At 43.7% G+C, this 12,498-nt stretch overlaps 1 protein-coding gene across 1 annotated transcript; it reads left to right on the plus strand.

The window, feature by feature from the left end:
* The first annotated feature begins 6,679 nt into the window (after positions 1-6,679).
* LOC104048906 (up-regulator of cell proliferation-like) lies at positions 6,680-8,782 on the plus strand. The gene is given in 7 exon segments (XM_064455655.1): positions 6,680-6,740; positions 7,312-7,395; positions 7,398-7,475; positions 7,478-7,680; positions 7,746-8,251; positions 8,639-8,664; positions 8,667-8,782. Coding segments are annotated over 7 exon segments (1,074 nt in total).
* Positions 8,783-12,498: the final 3,716 nt, after the last annotated feature.

The raw sequence follows: 12,498 nt of genomic DNA on the forward strand, positions 1-12,498 counted from the left end.
AGGGAGTCTCCATCTTCTTTGTAGCTACCCCTTAAGTACTGGTACATGGGGATGAGATCCCCTCTGAGCCTCCTTTTCTCAAGGCTGAACAAACCCCGTTCTCCCAGCCTATCCTCATACGGCAGGCTTCCCAGTCCTCTGATCACATTGGTGGCCCTTCTCTGGACCCCTTCCAGCCTGTCCACATCCTTTTTATATAGCGGGGACCAGAACTGTACACAGTACTCCAGGCGTGGCCTGACAAGCGCCGAGTAGAGTGGGATAATGACTTCTTTATCTCTGCTGGCAATGCCCTTTTTGATGCAACCCAGCATCCTGTTGGCCTTCTTGGCTGCAGCAGCACACTGTTCACTCATGTTGAGCTTCCTGTCCACCAGGACCCCCAGGTCCCTTTCCACAGAGCTGCTCTCCAGCCAGGTGGATCCCAGTCTGTGCTGCACTCCCGGATTATGTTTTCCCAGGTGCATGACCTTACACTTCTCCTTGTTGAACTTCATAAGGTTCTTGCTGGCCCACTCCTCCAGCCTATCCAGATCTCCCTGCAGAGCAGCTCTTCCTTCTGGAGTGTCTACTTCCCCACTCAATTCAGTGTCATCCGCAACTTCATCAGGCTACACTTGATGCTGTTATCCAGATCACTTATAAAGATATTGAATAACGTTGGGCCCAGTATTGATCCCTGGGGGACTCCACTTGTGACAGGTTGCCACTTGGAAAAGGAACTATTTATCACCACCCTTTGTGTGCGGCCTGTCAGCCAGTTCCCCACCCACTGCACAGACCACTTGTCTAGGCCATAATGCATTACTTTCTCCAGGAGGAGACTGTGGGGGACTGTATCAATGGCTTTGGAGAAGTCCAGAAGACACTGCCTGTCCCATGTCTTTATCTCAGCCCACAGGGCTTTTGCACTTTTACCCTTCTGATTCTCTCCCCCTTCCACTGCGGGGAAGTGAGTGAGTGACTGTGTGGCGCTTATCTGCCTACCAAGATTAACCCAAAACAATCCCTCCTCATGCCCAGAGTTGAGCTCAAAGGGTTCAGGATAACGCTGTATTGTATTGGAGTGTGTTAGACCAAATTTTTAAGTGTTAGAGCAGTTCAGCTATTAATTGGCAGGCTGCCATGCTTGCTACAGGGCTTGCTTGCCTTAACGTATGTTAGAGGCTAGTGCTTGTTAGTGGATTCTTTCGGTAGATTTGCTCTCTCTCTGGTTTAAGAAGGGACACCATGTGAAAGGACATTTGACATAACATGCATATTGGAAGAATGAGTAGGAGTTTTCAGTGTGAGCATAAGCTGCAGGTTAACAAAACAGCATGGCCATAATCTAAAACTAAGGTAGAACTTCAGCTTCCTTGAATCACTATTGAAAATCTGGCACTTCCGGAAGAGACTTATTTCATGAGAAGACTGATGTTGAAGAGGCGACACAGCTATTCAAGTGGAGTTGTCTACTGTCAGTAGTAGATTCTAAAGACAAAGGTGCTGGAGATGACTGCTGAAGGTCCAACAGCTCTTCCATGAATGGAAACCCAGGCATGAGTTGACTAAAAAATGAAGAAAAATTACTTAGTTCTGGAAAGTACCATTTTTGATAGTTTCAGACTACTTGAACAGACTTTCTCCATAACTCTTACTAACATGCTTTCCATTAACAAGCTCATTGTTCCACTTCTACCTATATTAGATCACCTTAGTTCCCTTTTCCCTTAAGCCTTGCAAAAAGGAGTTGGTTTACTTCCAGAATGATGTCAATGTGTAGAGACTGCAAGGAGTTTCATGAAATCAGCCATTCCAATCTCTTGTATCAGGAATGCCTTATCTTTGGTAGTGTTGGTCTAGGTTAGCCTTAACACTTTGTTCCATGTGGTATCCAGAGTGGGTATGGCAATATCACAAAATGCTTAAGAGCCAATTAGGTACGCATCATGGTGAATAAGTTCATAAATACAAAGGAGCTGCTTACTAAGCAGATCACAAAGCTGATATAAATGTCACTTTTGGGGACTGGATGTCTGTTCTGTGCCAGGGGGTGGGGGGTGACCTGAGAGAAATGGTGCAGGGGTCTTTCTGGATCCCAATAAGAAAGGCCCAACAAGAAACGGCCTAATAAGATAACTGCTTTAATAAGGCAAAGTAAGAAGGGGAACATAGATAGTGGGTAAGTCTTATGTCCCTTCAGAAGCTAGGCACCTGCCTTCATGCAGCATCAGATGGAGCTTAGATGGATTTTCCCACGATGTGCTGCACAGAGCTGATCCTGTTCATAGAGAGAAGCTCTCCCTTTTGGTCATTCAAGCTACTGTATCATTTCCCCACAAGAAAACAGCTCTGTTCCTAAGGGATGATCACACAAGAACTTCTTGCTGCTCTGCCAGATACAGGCAAGGACGTGTAGGGGACACAATGGCTGATACCAAGTGGGAGCTGCCTTCAGGTCCCTCTGCTGCAATGAACTCCTGAGTTTATCTTGCAGGCAAGGGATTTGTGCAGCACAATGCAGACCTGAAAGCCACCACAGTTCAGCAAAGGACAACAGAGCACAGAGCCTCCTCAGGTTCTGTGGATCACTAACTCCTAAATGTGCAACTGTCTCCCACTCAGGATCAACACAACGGTTGGCCTGCAAGGTAGATTTACTCTTTCTCTACACAGTGATGTATTCAGTGTGAACTGTATTGTTTTCATAGCCATAACCAAGTCCCATTTTCACTTTTTCTTTCCTTTGTAACAAACATCCCAGTTGGACCAGTTTCCCCACATTTATACAACTGCAGTTATGATGTCTGCGTCAAAGAGAGTCATCAAGGCTATGGGGCTGTGGAGGGTGGGTCCAGGGGAAAGTAAGATGAATGGCCATAACTGGAAGTGAAATTCAATGTAAGATGATGGCAAAACATTGCTTCCTGTTGCTTTCTTCTCCTATTGCCTCCTTCCCATCCTCCTCTTGGAGGTGTCCCTCTTGGATTGTTATTTATAGGAGCGAGATGATTGGCTCTGGTCAATATTTTACATTCTGGCCACATTTCTGATACACAAGTCAGGGAGCAGATCGCCCAGTTGTGGACAGAGATTGCCTGGTGCCCAAGTTGTTATGACCAAGATAACAACACAGTAGGGCTTATTCTGAGATCCCAGAGTGGCCTAGGGGGCTGCACCACCACACATGGCCAGGAGACTGGAGCATTGTCACCCTCTACTCAGCGCTGGTTAGACCACCTATATAACACCATGCCCTGTACAGGGATTCCTCCCTCCAAAATCATGCACACCCCACCCTGGTGCAGAACAAATACTGATTAGCTGGAGGCAGCTCAGCAAGGGACACTGCTGTGGGGGAAGGACGCCAAAGCACACTCCAACTGAAGAGAGGTCAATGACACATGGTGGCTCAGCCTGGGCAGGAGTGGACTCTGAGACATACAGCAGCCAGCCAGGATCAGCTGAGCCATGTTCTTCCTCCTGTCCTGTCAGCTGCTCCAGCAGAAGTGACCTCACCAGCCTCTACCCCAGCCATGACCTCCCTACTAGCCCCTTGCCATCCCCGCAACCTGCCTTTCCTCTTCCCTCCTCAGCTTTGTCTGCACTGTCACTTACAGGCATGGAGCAACCCACAATGCCACCTGCTTCTCCTGACCAGCTTCCTCCAAAACACATAACCTCACCAAAACCAGTAATGTCATCTTGCTGTGCCTCTTCCTTTTGTCTGCCCCGTCCATCTTTCTCCCAACCTTTCCCTCCAGTTTTCACAGTCCCTGCCCTCCTCCTGCCTTTCTTGGGCCAAGGAGATCAGAGTTGGGGAAAGAGGGCACAGAAGTATTAAAAGAAACCTGCTCTTGAGTCCTGCAGGTTGATTCCTGCATGTAAAGGAAGCACTGTTATCTCTGTAAGAAAATATGCTCCTTACTACTGCAACACTCTCACTCACAACACACTGTGTTTGTTGGAAAGGGATAAAATGAATCCATTCATTACCCACAACACTCAAAAGGCTTAAACACGGACCCAACTGGAGTTTTCCCTAGCCTATTGCAGAAGGGGATAAGGAGCCACCAGCAACTGCAGTGGAGCCAGTGTCTGTATCTTCAAACCCCACTGGAGAACATACTCTGCACTTGCTCGGCAGTGGGTGAAGAGGCATAAGCCAGGCAATATATAAAACAGGGCACTCCAGTGTTATTTGTCAGCATGTTTCTGCTGCCCATGAGTCTGGAAAATGGAGAAGCAAGAGCTTCTGGTCTACCAGCAGCTGGCCTATCATCCTAAAATGCGCATCTGTATTCCTTCCCTCCTTTGTGCCTGGGGGCGATCATCCCAGTACCCCTACAGTATTCTGGGGCTTGTCACACTACTTGTGCGAGGGTCCCCTGCTCCTTGGTTTACAAGTAGTGGTGGTTTGGACCATGACCCTGGATCTGCAACAGTGCACAGGCACTGACTGCTCTTTTGTGTGCCTTTGTGCCTGAGCCCACCCAGTTTCCTGGATGGAATGTCCTGGTTATGATCAAGCTGCCACAGTGTGGTAGGGTCCCTGTATATTAGGCACATGGGCATGGTACTGTGGGTGATGGATTTCAAGTCTTGCTGGTACACTGGTGCTGGGTACAGTGCTTTGTGTGAGGGTCCTCCAGATACCTCTAGTACCCTTAAATAGGTTCATACAAAATGTGCATCCAAATCTTTATCTTCCTTTTATGACAGGGCCATTCTCTTTCTGCTATATTTTGTTTCAACCTGATGAGGAAGCATGAAAACCAAGTGGTCCAGCAGGCAAGCTGAGGAGAGCAGCACTTTATCCCTTGATTCTAATATAGATTGCAGTGGCTGGTCAGGACCACTGTCGGGTTTTCTGCTCTCTGAGGAGAGGCTGCCCCTCCTACAAGGCAACTGTGCTGGTTTTGGCTGGGATAGAGTTAATTTTCTTCACTGTAGCTGGTATAGTTCTGATGGCACATTGATGCTTTAGTTGCTGTTAAGTAGTGGCTAAGTGTTGCTAAGTAGCACCTACACTAGTTAGGGACCTTTCCAGCTTCCCATGCTCTGCCGCCTGCACAAGAAGCCAGGAGGGGTGGGGCCACAGCCAAGACAGCTCACCCAAACTGGCCAATGGGACATTCCATATCATATGATGTCATGACCAGTATATTAATGGGAGGAGTTGGCATGGTGGGGAGCGGTTGCAGCTCAGGGACTGGTGGCATCAGGTGGGCAGGTGGTGAGCGGCTGTGTCACATGTTGTTTGTTTTGCTTGTTTATTCCCCTTCCACCACCCTGCCCCAGGTATCTCTTTCTCTTTCTTGTTATTTTCCTTGTCATTACATTATTATTGCTGTTGTTATTATTACTGTTTTATTTGAATTATTAAAGTGTTCTTATCTCAACCCATGAGCTTTCTCACCCTTCTGATTCTCTCCCCCATCCCACCTGTGGGGGACTGAGCGAGTGACTGTGTGGGGCTTAGTTGCTGTCTTGGGCTAAACCACAACAGCAACTTTGATCACCAGGACCTGCTTGTCTTCGATTCTGTGGGAGTGAAAAAAGCACAGCTTGGATCTCTTGCTTCAGGGCACACCCAAGGGAGTGGGTAGTCCGCATGGCTCAGTCTGAGCCATATACATCCACACTGATAACTTTTATGGAAACCACAATAGAAGCGATCTTGTCTATGAAATCTTGTTGGCAGTTTGCAAATCCTAATAATTGTGTCACCCCTCACACAGTAGAAGGGGGCTGCCACCTTAGGTTTGCTTCAGTTTTTTGGGGGATTGATAACACAAACCATTGAGGTCAAGCAGATACCACATACACTCTACCATCTGCTGGCAGAAGGAGCAATTCTTGACTTTGGTGTAGAGCTAGGGCAATGTAAATAATTCAAGACCTCCCAGACATCACCTAAAGGCAACTCCTCATTAGTGGAGAGTATTAAAATTTCAGCCAGATAGACCACAACACAGTATTCAAGCAATTCTTTCAGAACATCATTTATGAAATGCTGAAAGCTGGCTGGAGCATTGCAGTCACCAAATGTTATCGCCAGATATTTACAGTGGCCATCTCTTGTGTGGAAAGCTGTTTTCCATTCATTCTGCTTCTGTATTAAGAGCAAATCGTTTGCCGTGCAGCAAATTTGCCCTAAAGCCCAACTTTTTAAATCAGAAAGATGTGTACAGACAGTTAAAGATCCCAGGGATAAGATGTAGCGGATGCCAGTTCTTCATCATGATCTTGTTCAGCCCCCTGTTACCTCTGCAGTGCTGGAGATACCTGTTCGTTTTTACATGAAAATGCAGGGGGCCCAGCAGTGGAGGAGAAGGGCAAATGATACCTATATAGCAGCTTGCTCCTGATGAGAACTGCTGTCTCAGAGCATGACCCAGCACAGATGCACCCAGAGGGCAACTCCTTCCTTGGGATCAAGTTGACAGGGCCTGAGTATAGATGATGGGGTGGTAGTGTTTCTGAAGCCTTCTTTTCAAGGACATCTGCAAAGTTCCTGTACTTGTGTGGGAACATTGTTGAATGAGGTCCTGCTCCACTCAGGGTTTGTATGTTTCTTGTGGGCAGAACTGGCCAAATTTCTTGAGGGCACATAAGATGGCTACAGGAGCAGTCCCTGGGGGACCGAAAGACTCAGATGAATCTTAATGTGGTTTTCTGTCTAGGATTTGGGGAGATGGTGGAGGAACACCAGCATCAAGAAGGTTGCTATCTCACCCAGAAAGAGAATGTTGTATGTTAGTGATTGGTATCAAAAGCACCAAGAGTTTCTCCTGCCCCTCCATGCTTGATTACCACCCTTCAGCAACAGTGAGACTACCAAGTGTTTTGGGAACATGTGGCATTCCCAGTTTTAGCACCAGCCTATCATAAGTCATCAACTAGGACTCTTACTACAAGGGGGCTTAGATGGCTCCTGCTTTGAGACAGCTAAATTTGGTTATGAGTGCCATGATCTTACAGTACACCAAGCTTAGTCAACATCAGGCTGAGAAAGAGCATCCCAGGACCTAAAGAATATGTAAGATGAAGTACAGAAACGTCTTCAAGCATCTCCAGTGTTTAAGAACAGATATTAATAAGGCATTCTGAGAGAAGGTGTCCTGCTAATACTCCTGAGGGAATGTTTTTCCAGGACTGCTCCCAGGAACTATTTTTTTTTTTCATGTTTTTGTTACTTCTCTTCAGGAATTTTGACTCCTTTTACACAATAACATTAAGTGAAAGGTAATGATGTCTGATTTCCTTGCTTAATTTTTTTTTTTCTGAGAGAGAGGAGAAACTTCAACCTGTGCCGTCAGTGCTAAGACCTGGAGAAGCATCAGACCAGGAAGCAGCAGTCAACAGACATCCTTGAGATCACCAAGCAAAGCATGAGTGACCAGATGCCTCAGACCCAAGAAATTTACCATGGAATCTTCTGGGAAAAGTAATGGGTCTGCAAACCATGCCCAGAGAAACAGGAGAAGTGCCGGCGTAGACTGGGATGACCTGGGTGTTTCTGATTATGTCTTTTCTCTGGATGAGATTGATAGGAGTGATTCCTCACATCCCCTGGATGTTCTGTGTGCTGTTCTGAATTCACTAGTCAGCCTCCTCTAGCAGGACCTCATCTCCAAAATGGCCATGGGTGAGTTTGATTTCCCACTGCTTCTCCCTCCCCTTAACACTACCAGTGCACCCACCTGCTCTAGGCCATGAGGGGCATTGTGAAGGACTGGAATCTGCATTCCCTGCTAAAGAGTGGAGGGTTCAAGGAGGAGATCGCAGTGTGCACATCCATGCCAACCATCTCCTTCATGTGGATGAGATACTGCAGTTTCTTCAAGTCCAAGTTCCTCAACACTGCTCTCAGTCCATCCCAGCACCACCATAATTTCTTTTTCTACCAGGAGGAGGAGATGAGCAATACATCCCAGGAAATTGCAGATGAGCTGAAAGAAATTTTATGGTACTTCCTTCCCAGAAGGGAGAAGCCAGATCTCTTTCCAGAGCCCCTTGCATCTATGAACGTTTGTGGATACATCAGATCACATTTAGTGCAGGTTTGCTTTCTAACATGGATCTCCTCAACTGTGTTAATACTGACTGAGAACCCTGGGGAGACAGAATACAAGCTCCTATCTCGTCTGTCAGGGTCAACAACCAAATACTACTTCATTGTCAGTGTCCAAGATGGGACTGCTAAGAAAACACAGGAGTTCCTGCAGGAATCTGCCTCTGCATTGCGCTTGACAAAGGCACATCTGTTAGTAAACACTGGAAGCATGAGAGAAGCAAATTTGTTAAAAACCTCAAATCTTCAGTAGCAGAGACACACAACAATTCCTCCAGGCATTGACAGCAAGGAGGAAATTGAAAGCATGACTTAGGTGGCCAGTAATCTGAAGATCCTGGTGGACAAGGAGTGTGAAAAACATGACTGGCAGCACACTGGCCAGAGAGATCATGCATGCTGGAATAGCACATGGGGGAAAGTAAAAACAGGAGGTGCTGCAGCTGCAGTGCAAGCTCTGGAAGAACTTGGCCAGAGTGGAGAGTGAGCTATGCCAGATGAGAAAGATTACAAATCTCTGCTAACAGAGAAAGTACAGGACCTACACAGACAGCAAAATCTTTGTGATCTCACCACCAGTTTAACTCATTTTATAGCTGCAATAAGTTTGCTTCCATAGCGGAGAAACATTATTTCCTGAAATGACTGAAATTCAACTTCAATCCCCTTGCCAGGGAGAAGATTTCCCAGCTGAATATAAAGTATAATCAGGAAAATGAGTGATTAGGGGATAACAGAAAGTTGCTAAACCAATCTGATGTTGGATGTGCTTTCCCATAGAGCTGATTGATGGAGATGCCTTCAACATCCCACTGCAGTGGGTGGCTGATGTGCTGGCTGGAAGTCCAGTGTTGTTGCAGAGCACAGGGAAATCCATCCTTCTCCACACCATGTTTGGCCTGTAGTTTCCTATTTAACAACCTGGGGAACTAGAAGTATAAAGATGGCTACACAAGCCCATATAGTTGTTTTTTTTTTCACTAAATGGACAGAAAACACAGTTCTTTGGCCTTGAGTCTTCTAAGAAATACACATGCCCTCTTTGCTTTGTTTAAAATGACTGAGCATTCTGAAGTATTTGAATAAACACTGACTATTACCTGTTGCAGTTAAGGAAAGTTTTTGAGGCATTTGATGCAGTAGCTCATCTTCAAAGCCTCACAGTGACTTCTCATCACTATATATTGATTCATCTTTTAAAATATGATTTGTAATGTTTGAAAAAGAAGAGATGTTTCCTAGCATTCCCAAATAGTTTGAGCAGGATATCTAACTAGAACATCAGGCCTCAAAAACAGCCAAAGCTTTTGATAGGGACTGTCAGTGTGATGAAAGCTATTAAAGGGCCTAGGTAGGGTTTGAGCATGACACAAATATATTGCTGCTCTGGCATGTAACTGAATTGAGACCATGAGAAAAAGAGGTTAAACACAGTTGGTCTATTTGGGAGTTATCAAGGAAAAGAAGATGTGGAAGTGGCAAAAGGGTGGATGCAGGGAAAGGAAGGAGGGAGAATAAGGTGTAAAATCAGGTAGAGAAGAAAAAGCGAGGAGATTTATCAAAGAGAAGTGTAAATGCCCACAGATGGGCATAAGGCCAAGATTTGCACCTGGGTTGTCTGGGACACTGGAGGGAGGGACCCCTTGACAACCTCACTGGACTTTCTAGCAGGCCTCTGCCCAAAAGTCATGGTGTAGAGGGAAGGACAAAGGAGGGATAAACCTGAATGGAGGGATAGGCTTGTAGCTCAATACTAAATGCAGGATTAAAGGCAATAGGATTGAAGATTAATAGTCCTATTGTGAGCGATTTATGAGATTTCTTCATGGTAATATACCTGTGTATCAGTACTAACAGTAGTCCTACACAACAGACTTGGAACTCGGTATTACTTGCAGCAACATCCTGGTGAGGGGATACTATGAGTCAATGAAGGAATTATTAGTTTCCTAAATTTGTGTTGCTTATTCAATAAATATTTTAACCTTCTTGATCAGTTAAATTTCAAGTCTCACCCTAAAAGGGGATAGTTTGACTTGGAGCATCAGCTTGTCTTAGACCTCCCAGTTTGGGGATTCAGCTGAGTGATATTGAGAGATCAAGGCTAAAGAAGGGTAGAAAATCAAAAGAGAAAGGGGATTGAAACAGTCCTGTGGCCAAAGAAGGCAGGGGTTTGCTGATGCAGGCTATGTGGAGCATGGACCGGCTCTTTGGGATTATAAATTTATTAGCCAGGTAAAATGGGAAGATTATATCTCTCCACAGCATCCAAAGGGAGAGAAAGACCCCCTTTGCATTTTTCAGTTCATTCAGAACTGAATTCAGAATTAATATTCTTTATTATCATTGTGGCTTTTTGTTGGGCTACAGATGTGGCCTCATCAGTGCTGAGTAGAGAGGCAGGATCTCCTCCCTTGACCTGCTAGCTTCCTAATGCAGCCCAGGATGCTCTTGGCCTCCTTTAATGCAAGGACTCATTGCTGCTTCATGTTCAGCTTTTCCACTAGGACCCCCAGGTCCTTTTCTGCCAAGGTGCTTTCCAGCTAGTTGGTCCCCAGCTGGCACAAGGGGTCCTGTTGCTTGCCTTGTTACTTTATACTTCCTCTGTCTGTCTTACGTCTTTCTGGAGATAAGTTGTGTAGAAATTTCCTATGGTAGAAGTTTTATCTAGATCACTGTATTTAACAGAGCAAGTAGAAAATTTGCATAAATTTGTCCAATCACCTTTATACCCTATTTTTTTTCTTTTAATCTCCTCAAACTCCTTGAACAGTGAATTTGAGAAAGTAATTATATGACATATGATAAATATGAACCTTTGTTAAAACAATTTTCTGGTTGCTTCTGGAGTTATTTTATAGTTTCAGAATTGTGAGAAATAATGAATAATTGGGATATATTGATTTATCAATTAGTATATTGATTTAGTGTGGTCAGATTGATTAATTTCCGTAATCAATCTCATGAAACAAATAACTAAAACATTCTCTCACTCCAATTTGTGCTTTGATTTCTTCCTTTTATTTTATCCACTGACAGTAACATTCCTTAAAAAAAGCCCTCTTATGTGATGTATTCACTGAGTTGTGATTGCACTGGTTACATGTACAACATGCAATTCACTTATTGACTGATATTTTTATTCTTTATTAATATCCTAAACAACTTTGATAAAATGTAGACTTTTGAAAATGAGACTTATGCAATTATGCTCAAAAAAATTAGTTTATTTTAGTTATTGCCAGACAAAATTCTGACTTCTTTAATTAGGCAGAAGGTTACTTACTGTTGCTGTGTTTGAACACTCATCAGTGGTTCTTGGGAAAGATCTTTCAGAATATTACACTTTTCAGAAAACAGTATTATTTGTCAGTCTGTTGTTTCAGTTCTGCAAGTGCTCCAACTAATAAAGCCTTAACTTGAAACCTGAGTAACCCCCTTGATTTTAGTGTGGTACATTTCCTTTAACTAAAGCTATATTATTTTTATTTTGTCTCAGTCAAAATAGGATGAAATCCTTGTGTTTGAGTTTGCACTGTCCTCCTTTCTATTGTTTCCTTTTTGATACTTAGTAATTTCAGTAATGTAGTTATTTCAATAATTAATTGAACAGTCTTAAAAAGAAACAGCATTGAATAGGGGTATCAATCCTCTAACAACTGAATGATTGCAATATAGAACAATTGGTATTGCAATTAAGTATGAAATTAAATATCCCTATGGAATTAAATGTCCCTATGGACATTTAATCCAATTAGTATTCCTCAAAGTTACATACTAAATAAAAAAAGTGTCCATTGTGTTCCTTATGTTTTCCAATGTTTTTCTTTTCTCAGTGGATGAAATCCACCCCTGTAAAGAGGAGCAGTACCAGATTCCTGCATTACTAAACTGTTATGAACCACAATTTGTGAGTTTAAAAGAATGGTATAGTTTCAGTGACACTGAGTAGCCAGTCAGGTTAATCTCCTTTATCTGAATTACAACTTCTCATGGACTTAAATTTGCATGTTTGCATATTTTTATATATTATATATGTTTAAATGCATAATTAGATAATCTATACAGCACTGGGATTATATTTTCTGTTATGTGATCTGGCTCATACTTTTCTGTGTCCTAGCACTTGAACAGAAATTCTTTTGTGAAGTTCCACAGTGACATCCTGAATGTATCATTACTGCTAGATACAAAACATAAATTTATGTAGGTGTAGGTGTTTATTTGAGCCTGAAGAAGACCAGCTTTCACCAATGCATATTCTATTACTTAAACTGTGGATTTGTCTTAACGTGGCTGGCAACCTTTAGTCACGTCCAAGTGATGTGACTTGAAGTATCTTCAAGTGATAAACCTGTAATCCATAACATCGCTGTATATATATATATATAAAAACTAATACAATCCTATTTTGATGAAAAAGTAGAAGACTAACTTGC

Source organism: Phalacrocorax carbo, chromosome 6 (genome assembly GCF_963921805.1).
Source record: "Phalacrocorax carbo chromosome 6, bPhaCar2.1, whole genome shotgun sequence".
In the NCBI taxonomy this organism is placed as follows: domain Eukaryota; kingdom Metazoa; phylum Chordata; class Aves; order Suliformes; family Phalacrocoracidae; genus Phalacrocorax; species Phalacrocorax carbo.